Source organism: Ostrea edulis, chromosome 2, assembly GCF_947568905.1.
Source record: "Ostrea edulis chromosome 2, xbOstEdul1.1, whole genome shotgun sequence".
Classification (NCBI taxonomy): Eukaryota; Metazoa; Mollusca; class Bivalvia; order Ostreida; family Ostreidae; genus Ostrea; species Ostrea edulis.
Window position 1 is genome coordinate 13,716,599 of NC_079165.1, and position 22,744 is coordinate 13,739,342.

General features: G+C 34.8%; 1 protein-coding gene and 1 long non-coding RNA gene across 2 annotated transcripts in view; both read right to left on the bottom strand.

The window, feature by feature from the left end:
• Positions 1–41: 41 nt before the first annotated feature.
• LOC130052106 (uncharacterized) lies at positions 42–13,980 on the bottom strand. The gene is made up of 3 exons (XR_008800468.1): positions 13,914–13,980; positions 5,932–6,042; positions 42–359 (listed from the first exon to the last, which is right to left on the bottom strand). It is a non-coding gene; the product is annotated as an uncharacterized LOC130052106 (long non-coding RNA).
• A 2,706-nt stretch (positions 13,981–16,686) lies between these two features.
• The window catches only part of LOC130052392 (low-density lipoprotein receptor-related protein 6-like), a 28,629-nt gene continuing 22,571 nt past the window's right edge, over positions 16,687–22,744 (bottom strand). Inside the window, exons 2-3 of the mRNA XM_056157236.1 lie at positions 16,963–17,218; positions 16,687–16,752 (exon numbers count right to left, since the gene is read on the bottom strand). Coding sequence (XP_056013211.1) covers positions 16,687–16,752; positions 16,963–17,218 — 322 coding nt within the window. The remainder of the gene's footprint in view (positions 16,753–16,962; positions 17,219–22,744) is intronic.

Below are 22,744 nucleotides of genomic sequence, written 5' to 3' on the forward strand. Positions count from 1 at the left end.
TTTTTCCTTTCTTCTTTTATCATAGCTTTTGCTACTTTTGTCATCTTGCCTTTGATATACTTCTCATATTTTGATATAACTTCTTACATTTTTTTAAAGCTTCTTACCTTTGGCATATGAAATATCTGCTAGCTTTCTATGTTGTTTAGTGATAATGCTTAATTCCTTTAAAGTGTTATCACGTCCATCCACAAAGTAGATAAGATCTAAGTTGGCGTCCACGGTAAATGTTTCAATAATAGACGGGACCGGTAGAAAGGGTTGCACTCCTCCTCCCCCACCAAGAGAACTCATTTCCAACATGGAAAACGATGTTTCATTGTTCACGATAAAACCTTTCCCATGGAACCAGGATCGGTCTATAAATGAATAACAATTAAAATCGTATGCAGTCAAATAAGCAGCAAGTGAACTCAATTTCAATTACGAATTGCACGATAAACCGAAAACAGGTACCGGAAAAGTGTTTAAAGAGACACAGATACTGCATAATGCAGTATATTATTGATGATATTTTAATTGCTTTAATCTAATTAAGTGTATATATCAGATAAAACCATGCAAAATAGTCCAGAAGCACATGTTACCAATCCGTGTGATATTTTACATGGATAATCACCTATGGGTTCTCTCTATATTTAAAAAATATTACAATGAAATACCCATGCATGTTCTTTTTATACAGCACCACCTATTCAAGGCATATTGGTCTCAATTATCAAGCCAAAATACAGCTTTTTCAGCTATTTTCGATACACGAAATAAAGATAACTGAGATAGGCAGTTCAATTCTGGACAGACTTAAAAAGTACCCTTTCTATGCTTTAAACCAAACTAAAAATGAGGTGAAGATATTTTATTATGAGTACCCCCCCCCCTTAAAAGCTGATTTAGCATTTCCCCCTATGTTCAGAGCCATCAGTCGTGCAAGGTAGACCAAGTTTAAGGGTTTTGTGTTCATTTAGTAAAAGCTCTGTCATATATGGCCAGCTCATAAAAATATTGAGCTCGGCAAATAATATTGTCCATTTCGACAAGGGATGCGAAGAGACTACCTTTAGGAAATATGACAAAATCGATAAAATCCACCACACAATGAATTTCACGTACCATACCACTAATTATACCAATACCAAAGGAAAAAATTCTCATTTTAAAAAAAGTTTGATAAATACTAATTTTGAAATTGGTAATTCAAAGTATCTTATACAAATCATAGTAATTATACACCATAACTGTACTAATATGCACAATTTCAAAATAATCTACATATTTGACCACATGAATCTGATCCCCTGAACTTTAAATCATTTAGCAGATAAAAATGTATATCTAACAAATTATTATACAATCCATAATTAATGATTTGGGGGATTGACAATTGGGAAGTTACAATTGCATATATGCATTTACTAAGAAACAATTAGTACTTATTATCACAAGTTTCTGACTATAGGTCTCTCATAAGAAAACAAAAAAGTTTGTAAAAGATATTTATGTTACTCCAACTCCTTTAACCAAGTGAACTAAAATTGAATAGGGGTTATGTACCAAGATACACCAGCCTGCCTTAGGAAACCTATACAGAAAAGTCTTTTCTAATATCATGTCTGTCCATAAACCATCTGAGAGATAGATCAATATGTGCAAAGCAATACACCAATCTTCTTTCAAGGAGAGTTAAGGTGGTTCACTACAACTTGAAAGAGTGTTTCAAATCAGCACAAAAATGATGTCATCATGAAGAATATGATACATCATAAGTATATATATCAAAAAGACAGACAATATGCAATTTTGGATAAAGATAACATGATTTTAAAAATTAATTTCATTAAATATGAAAAACAGCCTATGACGGATTTGAACTCAGGATCTAAGGTTCACCGGCCCAATGCTTTATTCACTGAGCAATGATAATAGACAACCAAATCAATCGATGAAAACAATTTCACAAAACATTCAAATTGCTAACTTGTGACATGAGCCTTGGTGTAGTGAGCTACCTTAAATATCTTGTAGATGAAACAATCTACAAAGATTCCTTTAACAATGTACATAAGATTTAAAACTCCATAACAATCAAAGCTGTCTAAATGTTTGAGGGATCGTGTAGAATTACTGAAGTTGAAATAGATACAGTATAGTAATATATAAATTTAACTTCATCCCTGAACATGGACAGAATGATTATTTCATGAGATTGACTTTTGTGCAAGATTTAACATGTGTAACATAATAAAAACATCATTTGCATGAAATGTATTTGACCTCACATGTAAATGCGACCTTAAACATGACTTTCATTCACTGGGTTTCTTTCGATCTATTTGTAAAAAAGAAGCAACCTTGAATATGGCCTTTACTTTCATTAAATTTTATTTATCTTGATTAAGTTTCAGTCCTTCACTACAAGTTTTATGTTTTGAATGTAAAAACTAAAACTATGATATCAAATAAAAAAAAACGAATTTTCATCCACTAAGTATTAATAACCTTCAACCTATCTATATGGAGCATTTTGAGAGAAAAATTCAGTTCTTTACAAAATCCTTGCATTACGTTTAATGACAATGGGGCCTAAAATGAAAATTGCTGTGTGTTCCACTAACTGTTTTTAAATTATACCTCATACCCTAGAATTTAAAATATATATATATATATATATATATTTTCATCACACACACACACACACACACACACACACACACACACACACACACACACACACACACATATATATATATATATATATATATATATGTTAAAGAGATTTTTCAATAAACATTGTTTTGAAGTTCGCACTTGTACTCATTTCAAACTAATTAATATCAAGCATATTTAAAAGTACCATTAACAGTGAAAACCGATCCCCTCAAATCAAATATGTTAATGTACCTGTAACTTTAAAAATATACATTGTGATTAGATTGTCTCTTTGTGTTCTTTTGAAAATAAAAGTTTGAGAAAATATTATAATGTATATTCCACCACCCTACCTCAGTTTTGACTTAGATGTTAGCAGAAATACAAAATTTACATATCTAGTCGGATTCATAAAATTAAATATCTGCAATGTGTATATAATAGACAAATATAATGTAACCCCATCATGTATTATACCATAATCTATAACAATTGTAGAATTAAGAAATATTGATGTACACAGCATTATACATGTACATTGTTGACAAGGTCTCTTCTAATACTGAACATTGCTATCAGATCCATGACTATTTGTACTTCAGATAATGTTCATTTATGTGCAGATTTTCCATTGCTTCCAATATGACACCTTGGACACTCATTCACGGTTTCTTTGTTGTGTTTGGTTCATTCTCTTTTCTCTGTTTCAGCACCAGATGCAACACTATAAGTAAAAATCATACATTTAATGAAAACTTTCTCCGAAAAGATAAAATTGAGGGGGGGGGGGGCTATGATATATATTATATATACAAAACACTTTGTAAGACTTTGATTGTCAGAATAAGGACAATAAGACAGTCGGACATGCTAAAAACAAATTCTTGGATAATTAGGATTCATAATTAGAATTAACATGTAATTCACTTTTACAACATTCTGAATGTAAAAATATATTTAAATTATCAAACACAAGAAGTATTTGAAAATAGGTTCATTAATAAGCAACAGACAAATGCAAAATAACTTATCATTTTCAGACCATTTTCAGACCATACATGTATATGCTAGTTCGGGTTTATTTGATCAGTTGGGCGTCAAATTTAAAATAAATTTTATAAATGTAGAATTAGTACAGGATATGCATTTAGATTTATTTTAACTACTTGTATATCATCCTCAATACTGATAAGTACATTCAAACATTCCAAAGCATTCCTCAATTTGCAATAAAGTAACAAATTCCCTTAAAATTGTTCTTACAAAAAGGGATACAGTTCTGTGATAAATGGTAGGTTGTAGCAAATTTGATATATGACTTAGCTACATATGTATTTAGGTTTATGTTATTATAATTTATGCCTTTAAATTAGACTGCATACACTTGAATGATTCCATACCTCAGACAGTAGTGTGATGGAGCAATATGAATTTGATATCAGGTGTTCAGATCAGATGATATACTGGTACTGTTCCTTGTTCCTGACATATTTTCAGGTAGGGAATTTACTTACTTTGCGTATCATGTTTCATGGCGGGTTAATTGTTCAAACAAAAGCAAAAACAAAAGCTGAGCGTTAAAAAATGTTTACACTACACTTTTCCTTGAATGAATGTATTATTCAATGACCGAAAGCGAATTACTCATATCTCCTGTTCAGATTTTTTTTTCACCTTCTGTGGGAGTTGGAATTTTTTCCTCTATTCTTTCTCAACCACCCTCACCCCACCCCCAATCACTATTGAAATAATGGACTGTGACTGGCTTTTAAAATTTGGAATAGATTACAGATCTTAATTTAATCTCCTTTTCTTACTGTCTGAGTGTTAGACAAAAACCTCCCTGGCTCTGAAGATTTTATAGTTCCTATGGAAGGTCTCTGTAATACTGTATAACACTACATGAACATTTCCTCGGTGTAGACATAAATATCCATTTTCCACCACCTAATTACTGCTACCAAACCTACATATTTGGCATCACACTTCATAAAAATCATTTAAAAAACCCAGCTAATATTTTTGGCGAAGCCGGAGCCGGATGTGGGACATTACACAAATTTATCTAGGTAAAGTTTCCTTACCAGCTTCAACCTGAATAGCCTCCCTTGACCGATACCAAAACATAGGTGATGCACCTCAATCTGCCTTCGCCCTTTTGGAAGAGGAATTGTCTAAAACACTGCATTTGTCCGTGTCCTTTTCCAATATATGCCATAATGGTATCGTGTTTTTGACATATTTAACTGTCCGGTAAGTTCGGTAACGCATAAAACTCTGGTCCGGTACAGAATCAATAAGGATATTTCGAACCGTTTGATGAACATAGGTGTGCAGAAGTATCTTTATTACAATCAATCAACGATAAAGTGTCAGAATCTTCGAAATTATGACCAAAATTTCCACAAATAAAGCTACGATCTCCAAAACTATTGCAAAAATTACAAGTCAGACGATGCCAGCATTTATCGTATACTTTTTGAGACTCCCTTTTTGAAGAGTTACACGAGGAATCCCCATTTTGATTTCAATACGGAAGAAGTGTATTTATTGTGTTTTTTTTTTCACCCTTTTTACTATTTCCGGGCTTAGAAGTGATAATAAATGTTTTTTCATGAGTATTATAAAAAATTGTCCAGAAATCATACAAAAACCCGATTTTACAACCAAATTTATTTTCGTCAAATAAGTCGGAATATAGCTACTATTTATGACAATTTTTAGCTACTCTTCATTATTTGCCAAGCTCATAATAAAATTCTTAATATATCTTAAGTATCTAAAAATATGGAAATACAACCAATTAAAATAGTTGTCTACCTTACACGATACAGGTGCTCAAAGTTTACTAAAAATGAACATCTCAAATAGTAAGCCGTGTTTGTCACAACCCCCCCCCCCCCTTTAAATGCGTCAAACATGATATATGATATGATATATCATTCAACAGTCGCAAATGATACATTAGACTGTATATTTCACCATAGCAATAAGTTTTAATTCATAAAACTGATATTAACTAATTCAATTTATCGCAAAAATGAGTAATTTTAGACCATTTTCTATGTAGGGAAGCTAGGGATTGACTGAAATGCAGTTTGCTCGTGTTACTATAAATATAATGAACTTGACCTATATTTTGGTCTGACGATTGACTCACTTTAGACCATGCATCAAAAAAATATTATCATTGTTCGAAAGTTTTGACCCCACTTCTGGAATATTTTTCTGATTTTGCCTGTTTTTCTCTGAGACAAGCACTTAAGAGGAAAAACATTCAGGTACCTGCGCATGTCACGTTGTCTGTGGAGAGTCGGAAACCTTCAGCACAGAGACACCTGGGACCCGCAGGAGTCTTAACACACATATGTTGACAGCCTTTCGAGGAACATGGATCTGTTTTGTTTGCAAATGTATGGATGATACAGGTATATATATTATGCGTATTGGAGTTTACGAAGAGGCTTACTTTTACAATCGACGGCTGACTTTTACAATATAAAGGGATCAACTCCAACTACAGAAATTGGACCTAAATATATACAGACTGCTTCAGTAAAAACACCAATCCGATAATTATGTTTATTAATAGAGTATTGTAAACTTTTTGGCAACTCTTATCCCTTCTACATTTGTTCAACACTTTCGCAATGCGCTACTAGTTTTCATTTTTTATTAAGATAAATTTATCGATATTCAAATGTAATCAATTAACTGTGAATGACGAGCTGTGAAATGCCTAAAAGGACCCAGAAAATTGCCATAAAAAAGAAAGAGTGGTGTTAAGTTTTACTGTACATCATAAGTGTACCATAGCGCGCTCAATGTAAGCAGGCGAACTAAAGTTATCCTGACATTTCTAAATACCCACAAAGCTTCAAAGTTCTCTATATATCACATCCTCGGATTCTGGCTCCCCCTGGAACAAAGTAACCCCCATCCACATACACACACACCTTTGAATGGCAGTTCTATACTAGACTAAAAAGGTGTGGGGTAGGCTTGTTGAGATATACATTTTTATAGCCCCTCCCTCTCATTTTCCAAATAATGCTATGTCCTTGTTTCTTTCGTGTCGAATCTCTAGGTCTAAATGTGAAGACAACCAAATACGTGATGTGTAATTGTATGTACACGTATATGTATACATGTATATCATTATTCAGAGTAGAATCAACAATGTTTGTGATAAATCAATGACTCATGAATATTGGCCCCCATGAAAATCGATTATTCCCTAATACACGTGTATATTCTATACATTATCGATATAAGCATTTGACATGTGCCTGTGTTTTAGAAATGCCGTACCCCGTGGATAACCGGATTAGAATAGGTCCTCAATACCCCCTGCTTGTGGTAAGAGGCGACTAAATGGGGCGATCCTTCTGATAAGACTGGAAAAACCGAGGTCCCGTGTGACAAAATGTGTGGCACGATAAAGATCCATCGCTGCTCAAAGGCCGTAAGCGTCGAGCAAGGGCCTACATATTGCAGCTCTTCACCGGCAATAGTGACGTCTCCATTTGATTGATTGGTTGCCTTTACGTCCCTTCCTGGATTTTTCACTCATATTGAGAGGTCAACATCTATAGGTGAACTGCCACAAATGTAGACCCGGCCTATATTTCGCGCTCAGTGCCTTAGTAGTGAGGGTTTTTTATCGTGCCAACGCATGCTGCGACACGGGAGCTCTGTTTTTAAGGTCATACCTGAACGACCCGTGATTCACACTTCTAAATGCCGAGCGTTTGGCGAAGTAGCAATCACTACCTATTTTGATGTCTTAGGTTTGTCATCATCTTCACTAGCCAAGGGTTTACGATCCCCCCGCGTCTATAAAACCCTTGGCTACGTTAGCACGATTTTCGTGACAACAATTTCCTTCGTATGATTTGATGCAGGACAAATCCACTGCAGAGAGCGTGTTACGTTAGAACACGTGCAAGAAGGGATGTGTAAACAATTAGTTATTGTCTGCAGAACGCTTCCATTTAATCAGATTTTAGTAGTCTCCATACAGCATGGAGGTGCGTAGACTGTGCAATAAGTCTTTGCCTACGAAAAAAACGTTTATTGATTTACATATTTAAAACAGTGTAACTCACTGGTTGCAGCTATATTTATTTTAATAACACACAAAGTGTAGCTGAAAAACGCATTTTCATTGGTTGAACATGATGTAAACCAAACAGTTTGTTTTCTCCATCCGCTAGAGGGCGCCACTCAAAGCTACAAAAATCGTTCTAACGCAGCCAAGGCTTGTAGAGAAGCGGAGTGGATTGTAAACTGGTTTGTTATATGATTGAAAAATTCTCGAGAGGGACGTTAAACAATATCTAATCAATCAATATTAGTTTGACGCGGCCATGACACGAGCAGGGCTTGGATTCACGATCTCCCGGTTACGCAGCGAATACTCTACTATTGAGCTACCACGATCCCATATGAGTGAAAAATTATCGAGTGGGATGTTAAACAATATATACAACAAATGAATGTGGGAAAGTCTGTGAATTTTGCAAATACCACTCCCATTGTTTTCATATTTGGAGTTGGCCCCTTTAAATGGTACGAGTCAGCCGTCGATTGCAAAAGTAAGTATATCCGTAAAACTCCACAAGAAAGATTTAAAAACAATGTAATCATGGAAAAATAAAGTAATCGGCGATTGCATAATCTGGTGATATTATTTTACAATAGACCTATTTGCAGCATACTGCACGCAATTTATCAATTTCATTCAGCTGGGTGCGTTTCTGTAAAACAAATGCAAAATACTACATGTCAGCCAACAGGAACCACAAACTACAAACCACTTGCAAAATGCATTAAAATTGACGGCTGGGTGATGCGAATTTCCCAAAAGAATTGATGATGTATCCAACTTTAATCAGTATTTTGTAATACACAATTTCTTCGTTTTTATGATTTCCATTCCCCCCATCTATATTCTTTAAATTGAACTGACATATTGATAGTAGAAGTTGATTCGGCACAGTTGTAAATAAATATTAAAAATCAGAATGACACATGCCATAAAAAACTATCATTTACTGATAGCGCTTTCTCCATGAACAGCATTCTCATCGGGTAACTCAAGTTTCTGCACTACCTATCTCATTATTTGAAAATTTAACCATGACTTCATGCTTAACATTGTGAGGATCAAAAATTCTTGGTTGAGTTGTCATCATAGAACAAGGTTGTCGCCCCTTCAAAGATGAAGATGTAGAAGTAAAGGGAAAACAGATGACACAGCATCCTCTTTAAGGTGCATGGAACTGTAGCCTAATGTAAGCCATTCCTATTTTTATCCTACCAGAAAAAGACAGACTGTTTTTCCGTTAGGGTAAACATTCTGGCAATTTTGCTTACAGAATATTGTATGAGGCATCTATCATACGTTTAAAAAAAATGCCATATAAATATCCAAAAGTTACCAGTAAGAGTGACATAATAACAGGAATCATTTCACTCTATGACTTGTGTTTTTAGATTACTGTCTGATTTTGATATCACTGCAGTCAGATGATATATCATTGCAGTGGTAATTATTATTATCGGACTGCTACAGGTAAACTTTCACACACACACACACACACACACACACACACACACACACACACACACACACACACACACACACACACACACACACACACACACACACACACACAAGTATGACCTCACATCAATGTTTTTTAAAGGTACTAAATAATCAGTGTAATTACTCTGCTTCTGCAATATACCATTAGAAAAATACTTATGATCCTTAGCTCAACAGCACTAGCAAAGTGGACTGCACTCGTTTTTTTGCTCAAAGCAGGCAAATCAAAACAAGTTTGAGAATAAAAAAGGCCATTTATTTAGTAAATCACGAAAAGTATATACAGTACAGGGGTTATCAAAACCAATTAAAAATTATGATCATATGCTGCAAATAACTAGATGACCCCCTGTTACATACATCTTTAAAATTAACATTGAGAAAATATTAAAGTATGGAATCTCAGGGAAATGTTTCAAAGTTGTTTTTAACATGTACAATGAAAGTAAATCTCGGATCAAATCCAATAATGCATCTTCAAACCTGTTTGCATGTAATGTTGGCGTGAGACAAGGTGAAAACCTCTCACCATTTCTTTTTGCTCTATTTTTAAATGATTTAGACGAATTCCTTTCTTCAAATGACGCCAACGGGCTTCCTACATTACAATTGAAATGGAAAACGAATTGAACTTATATATCAAAATACTTGTAATATTGTATGCAGACAATATGGTACTTGTTGCTGAATCAAAAAAATGAATTACAAATATATCTTGATACTTTTTTACTATATTGTATTACTTGGAAACTTCAGGTAAACATTGATAAAACTAAAATCATGATTTTTTTAAGCGGTCGCTCTGTTAATGAAAACTTTTATTTTGAAGGAATTAGTATTACATGTCAAGTCATCCACACCAAATTATATGATTTATGATGAGCTAGGTCGACCACCATTACATTTACATGAAAGGTGAAAATAAGGAACAGTGATCAATCACATAACTTCTATAAGCAATATAAAGTAGATAATTGGGCTAACACAGAGCCCTGGACACACCAGAGGTGGATATTGCATATAAAAATTAAATATAAAATCAAGAATTGTTAGTTTTTGGTGTCGGGTGATGTATGGGAAAAAGGAAAAATATTGTTATTTGTTATATGCAAGGTGAAAATAACGAACAGTGATCAATTTCATAACTCCTATAAGCAATACAAATTAGCTAGTTGAGCAAACACGGACCCCTGGACATACCAGGAGTGGGATAATTTGCCTAGGAGGAGTAAGCATCCCCTATTGACCGGTCAGACCTGCCGTGAGCCCTTTATCCTGATCAGGTAAACGGACTTATCCGTAGTCAAAATCAGTGTGCGAAGAACGGCTTAACAATCGGTATGAAACACGTCAGACAGCATTTGACCCAATGATAGGTTGTATTGACGAAGAAGATCGTTATAACGACCATAGAATTTGCGAAATGTTGACTTCGATCGAGACTGTTGAAACCCCTGTACCATCAACTTGTTTGGCAGTAGCTTACCTCGATTAAAAAAGTGACTATACGCAGAACAAGCTCTTGCATATCGAATCAGTTGAGATATATAAACGTGATAATGGAATATTGCTACATAAATATGGGAAGTTGACGATGGAGAAGCTGAACTCATCCCGTTTGTCATACAGTTGAGTTTTAAGTTTGCCGTTAATGTCTACTTTCAGTAAAATATCTAAGTATGAAGCAGAAGTGGACGATTCTGGGGTGTCCTTTCATCAATGATAACTTATACCTAGAAGCAAGCAATTATCTGTGATTTATATATATATATATATATATATATATATATATATATATATGCATGATTGTGTTTCTTTATACTGATGATTTTTTGTATATTTGAAATCTGTATGCAACATGTTTTAATAGAATAGAGAGAAAAAACAACAAAAACACCACACTGTGACTAATTAGCACTCGTCCTACAGTCAAAGCCTTGAGATTACGAAATTAAGAAATTTGTGTACATCCTTTTCAGCTTTTCCAAAATATGCATTTAGTTTTTTATACTATAGTTATGAGTTTGATCACTGTTTGTTATCTTCACTTTACATGTCAGGAAACACAAAGAAGTCTTTGAAATAATAAAGATAATAATGGTTATGATAATTTTGGTTTCCCCCTGGAACGAAATCATTACCCATGGGATCATAAAATTTAGAATTTTGGTAAAGGACTAGCTCCTTCGTCTACATATATATCAAGTTTTAAGGGCAGTAGCATTAAAGATATTATCTAATTTTTTTTTTTTTTACACATATACACTATATATATATATCAAGTTCAGTTCCGCCTGGAGTAAGAAACTCTACCCTGGGTATCGGAACTATACAATTTGGTAGATGTCTTCTTCCTCTACATCACTATGCATTTAGTTTTTCTTGCACTTGTGTAGTTGTAGAGAAGAAGATTTGTTGAACATTTGTCAATTTTGGGCAGTTTTTGCCAGACTACCATAAGGCCCCAGGGGTGTGAGAGTCCTGAAATTTACAATTTATGTCACCCTTGTTACAAACATGCTTCATTCCAAATCTGAAAATCCAGTTATTAAGAAGTTATAGGGAAGCCCATGGGCCACATTCCTCACGTTTCTCACCTTAGCCTTGCCATTCTTCAACTGTTGTTGTTTTTAAAAGAGCTTTTTATCAATCTTTATTCCCATGAGGATTTTAACCCTATATTATGTCCCCAACCTAGCTCCAAAGGACAACATCATAACTGAATGGGCGCGGGTTTGAATCTCGCTCGCACCTGTGAGTGAGAAAGTTTCTCAGTTTACTTTCTGAAGGTCGGTGGTCTCTTCCCAGGTACATTGTATCTGGGTTCTCTCTTCCACCAATAAAAAACTGGGCGCCACCAGATCACTGAAAAATTGTTGAGTGTGGCGGAAAACAGCAAAACAATCAATCAATCAATTATAAATGAAAGTTAGTTCACATAACACAGGGATGTATCAACACCAATATGACTAACATGATCTTGCTGTTCTGGATAAGACTATGGTCACAAGGTCATAGGTCCTGGTATGATATGAAATAACTTGTCATAAGATATATATATATATATACAAAATATGAAAGTTATATCTTAAATAAATCATGGTATACTGAATAGGCCAGATCTTTATTGAGAGTAAGTCAAACTTTCAGGGCAATGTCTTAAGATCAAACATCGAATTATATGAAGATACTTCCATAAAGAATTTATATACATGTAAAAAAAAATATGAAAGCGTTACCTTAAATAATTCAGGGGATATTTATTAGCTCAGATGTTTTAGGAAGGTATTACAAGGTCACAAGTCTATCACAACGTCTTATCATAAAGAATCTATTACGAATTGAAAGTCCTACCTTGAATAGTTCTGAAGACATTTACATGTAACATGTTACGTTTTCTGAAAACTAGTTTCAATACCAAGGTTACAAGGTAAAAGGTCATAGTATGAAACAAGCAGTATCAATATACAAAATATAAAACATCTACCTTAAATAGTTCAGGAGATATTGAATACATCCGGGGTTTTTCAAACTCCAGGGTCAAAAGATCAAGCACAAAGAATCTATATAGTCTACAAATATTAAAGTCCCACCTGAAATCGTTCTGGAGATATTTTATATGTTATGTCTTCTTAAAAACATCTTACCATAAGAAATATCTATACAATATATAAAATATCTTCCATAAATAGTCCAGAACATACTTGTCAGAATTTTTTTTATCAAAAGTAGGTCAAACTACAAGGTTAAAGTCACAATATTACACACCATTTCATCGCATGAAAGGTCTTTCTGTCAAGAATGTACATGTATATACAAAATATGAGAGCCCTATTTTTACCACTATTTTGACCCCACTCTACCCCCGTGGAGAATGGATTGCTCAAACGTGGGGCTATACTCTATGTCAGGAAGCTTTCATACAAATTTGAATATTTCTTGCACCGTTGTTCTTGAAAAGATTTTCAGATTATCAAAGATTTTCCCCACTTTGATCCCCAATTGTGCTCCTTTGGAGACCACGGTTTCAATAAACGTAAATCTAGACTACGTTAGGATAATTCGTGTAATGTTGATTTTCTTTTTTGGAAGATTTTCAAATGACCCCACCATATTTTTGCATTTTCGTGATCCGTATAATATCAATAGCATTAGAGGATGTTTTTAAAAATATTTTGCACATGAATACTATACACAAAGTTTGGTCCTGTTCTAGAGTCCGAACCTTTACTCTTGGGATCATGAAGTTTACAATTTTGGTAAAGGTATTCCTGCTCTATATCACCATCAGATTAGCTTTTCTTATACATGTGTGGTTGTAGAGAAGAGATTTTGGAAAATTGGTCAATTTTTGGACAGTTTTTGCCCCGCCCTTAAGCCACCAGAGTTACGGGAGTCCTGACATTTTCACTTTACGACCTCCTTCTTCCAAAGAAGCTTTCCAAATTTAAAAAGAATTGGAATGACGATTATCAAGAGTAAAAAAAAATGTTCAATTGTTAACGGATGACGGACGCAGTTCTATTGTAATAATAAAAGAAAAGAAGAAAACAGAATATATGAAAAGGAAATGACAATCCCAAAATAATACGCCCGATGTTCGATCGAAGAGGCATGGAATATTTTGAATAAATGTGATGATTTGAATAATGTTTACCATTGTATGATATGGACGTTTCTGCATCGTAAACATGAACGGCATATGGCTCCCCTTTATTAATCCGAGTATAGTAAACCAGTGTCCTGGATGTTGCATCGATTCCCATCATCATTCTAGTGATGTGGCTTACAATGTGCAACACATTCTGGAAAACAATGAAAACATAATAAAATGAAGATAAAGCAGCAAAACGTTCACGAGAAATACATTACCCTTTCTCATTCTGCAAGAAAACAATTATTCGAAATAAGAATGAATACAAAATATAGATATAGACCATGGCCGGGTTTCACAAAACTATCTTAAGATTGTCATAAGATAGATCGTAAGAGTGTCTTAAGATCTGACTTATGACAATCATAAGATACGGCAGTACCGTTTCACAAAACCATCTTAACTTTAGAAATCTTAAGATAGATCTTAGGATGTTGTTATACTCGTTACATTGTAAAATACCGTGTTTCTTTTATCAACTTTTAACTGCAAAGATGAATTTAAATGTTACATGTATATGTAAGATTAAAGTATATTGAATATAAACAAGAAGTTGAAATATTACAATTTAAGTTATTTGTAATGATTTGATTTATTTATAAAATTTAATACTTTCTACTTCTATTTTACATTATGTGACCTTACACTTCTTTTTTTTTTTTTAAAGTTACAATCGGTTTGTGTACTATTTCATTTAAGAAATTGTGATACAAAAATGAAAACATTGAATGATATTTTCATAGAAACGCTATATCAAAAGTCTTATATATATATATATATATATATATATATATTTTATTTCCTCCCTCATTTTATATATCATATTTGCTTAACTGATTTGAAATATAAAGAAAAAAGACAATAAGATTGATACGTTTGCTACAAGTTAACAAGGCCGCACTTGTTTTTAAATATATATATATATATATATATATATATATATATATATATATATATATATACTAAGTACAAAAAGGTATTCCTTAAACGAGGGTGTGGGTGGGTAGCGAAAACCAAAGACACGGGTAATACTTAAGCATATTTATAACGAACTTTGCATTAATTGAACTAAATGCGTACGCGTGTTGAACTATACATGTATACTGGGCACAGAAGCTTTCTTGTGTGAAAAAAGTCAATAACTAAATGAAATAGTAGGAAAACTATCCAAACAATAAGAACGTGTAGAAATAGATTTACCCAACACTGCTTTTTTGTCTACAAACAATAAATGAATGGTATTCTAATGCGTTTACTTGTGACCAGATAGCAGTTACAAAGTCCGTGTGCATGCTCACGTACAAATCGGTGTCAAAAGATTAAAGGTGTTTATGAAACGATATGTAAACTTTACAGCTGCTGAAATATGAGCATTGTTTGATGGGGTGGAGAAAAGAAAAGACGTTTGTTTTCAAAACAAAACTTCAGTTCCAATGCTATGAAGGAACTTGGGGAGATGTCACTTCTAACATCAATGCTGTAAATTCAACAGATTATGTCCGGTCCGGTCGGGGGAAGAAACGAAGAAAAAGTGGACATGCCTTAACAGTGAGAGTAGGAAAAGGTTCGCTGTGGGATATTCTAAACGAATATTGAGTTCATCATAAAGATCACATGTCGTGGTATAAGCTGATCAATCTTCCTTATAGTCTAATAGATTGTTTCTGTCCTTGAAACCACGTTCCTTCCGGATAAGCTACCTATCTCTTTCCAAAACATAGTCCATCACCATGTGCAGTATAGACTTAAGACAAGTATCTGGATGTCTTAAGATTTCTAACAATCTTAAACTTATGACAGTTTTGTGAAACAGGTATGATGGATCTTATGACATTTTGTCTTAAGACAGATCTTAGTCGTAAGATAGTTTTGTGAAACTTGGCCCTGGATTCAGAAATTTGTTTTGGGAAGAACCCTACAAATGTACAATTCCATGCAGTAATTCACATGTTAGTAGTACCTAGAAACAAAATTATTAGTTTTACTATAGAATTAAACATTCGTTTTAAAGAATTCATGAATGTGTAAACTCCGGACATTTTCTCACACTTTCGAGATCGCGAAGCACTTTAATATTATGCTTGTGAGTAAAACGTCCGGAATTTACACATCAATGAATTCTTAAAAAAGAATTTTTGATTCTTATAATTACAATTCATTTACTGTATTCACAATTTGAATAGTTTCCCCGCACTAAGGTGTTTGTTTTCAGGCGCGTATGAATGAATTGCGTTTTCGGATTTATTGATGTGTAAACTCTTGTTCAGCTTTAGTTTTGTCCAATCAAAACAACTGTAATAAATAACATTGGAATTATTCAATTTTAAGTTTGTATAAGTTATATATCTAATGTACCGGATCCACATTCGGACATCTATACAGGTATACCCAATTTGACAATGAAACTGCCAGGTCAAAAGGAAGTAAGATGAGTTATTGGCTGGCTGGCTGGCACACCTTGTTTGTTTTTTTTATTTAATGTTAAATACTAGTATAATCTAACGTACAGCTTATCTTACTTCGTTTCGGCCTTGGATATCGACCTTGAGCTTTAAAATCGTACCTTTAGTGTATATTTCCATATTCTACCACGCAATTTTGTTATCTATAACAGTAACCCTACGTAAATCTCATCTTACTTCGAAAATAGCGCAACCAACTAACTCTTAATTTATGTCCAATTAAGAAGCAGCGTAACAGATATTCGAAGAGGTCATCACAATGAATACATAGGCTATATGAAGTATTAATTCCAAATTCTTGATTGCCGTGGATTTTACTTTTTTGGTAAACCACCCCGCGCCAAAGCCACCTCTAGGCGAATTGCCGGGCTGCGAAATGTCTGGGAAAGAGGAAGCAATAGAGTGAAAGCTAGTATGATCTCTGTCTTACAAATTAACCGGAACGAAACACAATATAAAGTTTCCAAAGGAGAACTTCTGTACACTTTAATTTAAGGACTGTAACTCTGCTGATGTAAGATATGTAACTCATAAATATCGAATGCTTTACAAAACAGCAATGATAGAAAGACAAACCCTATATACAGTACCTGATAATAATGCATTCCAGTCACATCAGTATCGTTGATTCTTTTTACAACCCGCCTACTTGATCCATCGTAGTTACAGGCTTCTAGTGTGTGTCTACCATAATCTGACCAATAGAGAATGTTATTGACAGTGTCGACAGAGAGAGCCAACGCTCGTATCAAACCCGTGTGCACTATCACGACCCTGTCGCTCCCATCTAACGAGGCTCGCTCAATGCGGGGATGACGACCACCATAGTCGGAAAAGAACATCAATCTGTTAGAACATAAAAAAATGACAAATAACGAACAAGATGTGTTTGTGAAATATTGATGACAAGTAAGGCGAAAATCCAATAATTTTGGTATGAAAAAAAAAGGTCTTGTCAAATGGAATGCACATGAAATATGAAAGTTTTCTATCATTAAATCCTCACACGTTATGACAAAGTTTAATTTATTTTTAAAAGAAGGTCAAACCCCAAGGTAAAGGTCACAAGGTCAAACATTTTTATCAAAATAATAGTTGAACATTGGGTATGTTATATTTCATAAATAGTAACTGAACATGTTTAGTAAAGTGAAAAAGTAAATACCTGATATATAGAATTAAATGCAAACAATTTTTAAATAAAACTTGCAATTTAAGAATATAGAAACCCCCTCCCACCGATTAAAAAACAACGATTTGTGAATTTTATACTTAAATTGGGACACACGAGGAAACATTAGCTGATTATGAAGAACCGTGCGCCAGTACATGAAATAACCTCCATGATACATTTGCCACATTTAGGGCAATCTACACCTACAAATAATATTTTATAGCAATTTCATTTGTGGTTATTCGTATAAAAAGGAAATATGATTACCATTATCTTTTAGATATTTTTTCTATTACGATAAATATGATAAATCATGAATGAAATGTTCAAAAGTTCATACGACATTGAATCCTTTGAAAATAATATCTATTATCAAATTTAAGTAGGCCTATCTGGTGACACGTGGTCTTGTAATCCACAGGCATCTGATGTATTGTCACTGCCCCCCCCCCTATTTTTTTGCAGTGATAATTTTTCCGAAATATGTGGATTCCCTGTCTAACTCATCCCAATTTCGATTTACGCAAGCGTTTCCAACTTTTTGTAAGATTTAAAGATTGACCTTCTATCGGCATTATAATTACCGGTTGGTCTAGAAGCTCACAAAAGTGTGAAACACTTACATAAATCGAAATTGGCATGGGATAGACAACGAATCACACATTTTGGAGGAGAAATTATCCCCGCAAAAAAGTCAGAAAAGGGGGAGGGGTAGCAATGTCCATACTTTCAGGTGCCTGCTTAGACTTCTTCATAACTATGTAAAAGTGCGTTATATTCGATTGCCGTACATCATTCCTGACTGGTTTGAAGTGAACCACAAAATCGGACAATTCGTCAGAAAACAGAAATTCGCCAATATCCGTTAAATTAGTAAAAGATTTTGTTGAACAAAACAGTAGGCCTACAGTATTTCGCACATTGTTGACATCGATGGTCCGTTGTGACGTCACAGTCAAACACATATAATCAAAAATGATATGCGGGTAACAAATTCATTCTATTTACAAGTTTACAGCTCTATTTCTTATCAACCCAAAGACATGTTTTATTAAAGGCAATTTGATGTTCATTCATACTTACATGTATCTTTGTGTTTATAAAACAACAATTATTAAAATAATTGTATTTATGGTTTAAATGTGTATTTTTATGTTTTCAAGGTAATTTTTGTATCATACATTTAAGATTTGTTTCTATTCTCCCAAACTCAATACTTTATAATATTATCCAATCAGCATTCAATAATTAATCACGTGACTCCAACTTAGCGTCACTCTACATTTTTGACTAGCTTGTAGGCAGACTTGGCTGCAAATAAAGCATGATCTGTATTTTATAATACTTGGGAATTAATGTGATTTTCGATGATCATATCAACGTTTTCTTAATCTGGTGCAGTTTTTTAAACAGTAAGTGAGGAAATTGGTTTCCTTTGTTAATTTATGTGCATGTGCTGTGGGAAGTCGGTCAGTGCAGGGAACGCTATGTAATTACAAGGGATAATGGATATCAACAAACCACTTAACGTATGTATTATTGGAGACTCTTACATCCGCCGGCTGAAGGAATTCTGTATGACGAAGGACATGTTAAATCTAAGGTTACAAAAAACAGTTTTGTTCGATAAACTTCCGTGGAAAAGGGGGTTGGGGGTTGGGGGGGGGGGGGGGGGGGGTTCGCGCACTTCATGTCCGACACTTAGCGGGCGGAATATTTGGTTCTAGGTGTCGGAGTTCGCTTAGTTTATATTGGCCAATTAATTCGTAGACCCCCGTTCGCCACCTGTCCGGGATACAACAAAATGGTGATACGGATCAACATTCAGCTGGATATGATGACAAAAAAGTTATCGGCAGTGGTATTTTGGTGTCACCGTGGTTTCTGGGCTTCCCACCTTGAATGACACGGGATGTGATATGTTGATCTCAACTGGTGGCCAATTTTTTGATGTGCCATCTTTTTGCTGCATCTTTGTAAGGTTGTTTTTTTTATTGTAGTTGATGTAGACTTTTATAGATAAATTTGGGGGATCAGACATATTGAATTATTTTGTCATTGTTTATTTTCTTTCTCCATTTCAGTGACATTTTCAGTGGATTGTTTGTGAGTCTGATCCCCTTGTTAGTAGTTTGTTATCTAGTTCGTCATTTGAATAAATGACATTTTTCATACTCAATTTACCTTATGTTTATATCTAATATGATACAGCAAAAACTAGCTTCGGTGACTTTTCTCAGCATTTTAAGACATAAATAAAACACCACTGTTAGAAATCGTTTCATATGACCTTTAAGACGTTATCTCCAATAGAATTCTTACTAGGAAGAAAAAAGGAAGTTTCAAGGACGGTCAGACAACTTGATCAGAAACCTATACATGTATGACCTTAATACAGAACAGAACAAGTTCTTGATTTGGGTACATGTCATGTTCAAATTCCTTAGTTTAACAAGAACTACGTATAAGTATTGTTTCATCAATCTTCATTTTAACTGTTAAATAAACATTTGAGGGGGTGGGTTGGTGATGTTTTCTTAACAATAATATGCACACTGGTTATCTCTTGTCCCAGCCTATGCTTATAACACCTGTCAACACTGCTTCCTGTGCTCAGGTGATGTCCATCTACCTTTTATTCTTAATCTGTCCAGGTTCGTGTATTAACAGGTTTGTCTCCAATTGTCAAGCTATGCTATAGAACTGTGACCCTCTGGTAGGTACTGAAGATATTTAGGTCAGTTTCAGCAAACCAAATATATATATTAAACTTGATTATCTAATTACAAATGTCAATCAACAATTGATCCATATAATATATAGACTTAATTTATCTTTGCAAGAAATGTACAAAAATAGGAAAATGGACAGTTAAAATCACAATTGACCGGTATTGACCAATTTGGGAGTATTGACCGGGACGGTTAAAACCACTGGTTAAAACCGGGGGCGGTTTTAACCGCCCAACACTGGTCATGGCTCTAACGAATCAATTAAACATACAACAGATGGGCCGAGCTTTCCATAAGCTTTTCGACTGCATATCAAAAGTGAGTAGAAAAGCACACCACCAAAGGACCTGGGAATGACAGTATCCAACAGTGAATGGCTCTCTAGGTAGCAAAATTCCGCCACTTGGATTTCAAATATTTAATATACATTAGTAATATCCAATATACATTAAGTTTGATTTTAATTTGAGAATGTAACAAACACGTCATAACAGCAATATTATTCATGTATTTGAAATCCAACCGCCACAAAAGCGGGCGAATTTTGCCAACTCAATAAAACAAAATTATGTCACAAAGGCAGTTGTTACCACCATAGCAACACAATATAACTGCTACCAAATCAGTTTTTGTTTGCCGCCATAGCAAACCAATTTTTTGTAACAGCCACCATAACAGTTGTTGCCATCAAAGCAACACAATACAAACTGCCACCAAAGCAGTGTTTGGCAACATAGCAAACCAATTTGAACACAAACAGAACATAAATCAGAACCATCACATTACCCCAATTAATACATTATCATATCAGCTGCTTTAATTGAGCTTGCAATGTTCCAATAAATTGACTATTACTTTCAACAGAAAGGTGTACACAATCTTTAAGAACATGTAGCAAGTTTCTCCTCGCCATGCTCCTTGTATGGGTTGTTAGTTTTGGAATCATTCGGATGCAGCGCTGAACAATGTTCTGTACTACCACACAGATGACACTTCAAACTCACTTTACAGTTTCTAGCCATGCGCTTTGAATTGCAGCAGCGAAAACAGATTCCTTCGTCCTTCAATATTTTCTTGCGGTCTGCTACTTTCTTGGATCTAAATACACGGCAGTCCTTCAATGAATGAGGTGTCTGAGTGCTTGGATGAATCACGCACATCTGTGAAATATACTTACCACGTTTTGTCACAAATTCAGTCTTGTTTGTTCGCACTGACTCTCGGTCTTTGGCACTGCTGCCACTCAACGGAGCAGTTGTGGATTGTTTACTTTTTGGTTTAAATTGCCCCTCATATTGGAATCCTGGGTCATTGCGTACACGACTCAGATCTTGTAGAAACTGCACTAAGAGAGGGAAAGGTGGATACGAGACATCATGTTTCTTCTTGTAACTAGAAGCTTGAGTTGTCCATTTTTTCTGCAAGTTATAGGGCAGTTTGTTAATAATTGGCAGAATACCTGATGACGAGTCGAAATAAGAAAGCAGGGTTGGGTATTTGGGATTCTCTTTGGCTGCCTCAATTTCTGCTAAAATATCTGCTAGTTCATATAACTGCTTGTTGTCCTTTGGCGTTAAACTTGGAAAATAGTCTAGTTTGGCCTTAAGCGCTGATACTACAAGCTCTGGTGACCCATAGCGTTCATCTAGTCGCTCCCAGATGCGCTTTAAGCCTCTCTGTGGGTATGCAGCATTTGCAGCATGAATGCTTGATGCAAACTTGCTAGACTCCGGTCCCAGGTACTTTAATAATAGGTCGATTTCCTCAAGGGGCGTAACTCCTAATTCTCGAGTAATACTTAGAAAAATTGCTTTCCAAGTTACAAAGACTTCAGGTCGATCTGTGAATTTGTAAAATCTGGACAACAAAAGGTCTTTCTTCAACAAGAACTTGGTAAGATCTCCAACAACACTGTCATTACGAGTATGGGCTGTTTCAAAGGGAGCATCATTAGGATTCAGGGAACTATTTTGCATATTTAGATCAAAATGTCTTGTAGGGTATTCAGTCTCTGAATTTTCACGCACTTCAGCATTCGTCACACTATTCTCAGGACAGATTTCGTAAACCTACTTTGTTGTAAGTTGTCTCCTATCAACAGGTGTTCCCAGCAGTGACGGTTCCGGGGAAACATGTCTGCTATACATTCCAGTATTTTCAAGCGCTTTGACTTTGGACTCGGCAACTGCGAACTTGCGTTCCTGTTCCAGTAATAGAAATTCAGCATCCAACTCCTCCTTTTGTCGAGCCTGTTCTGCTTCATGTTTGGCCTCTCTTTCTTCCAACGAGGCCTTTTCCTTGCGTAATTTCACCTCCCTGGCTTCATAAAAAAGTCTTGCACGATTGGTCTCGACCTCCATCCGGTTTTGGGCTAGGATACTACCTATTTCAGAAGTCTCTCCTTCCTCGGATCTGGTACATACATGTATACTGAGAGATCCTCTCTGCGATAGTCGATCAGTAGCT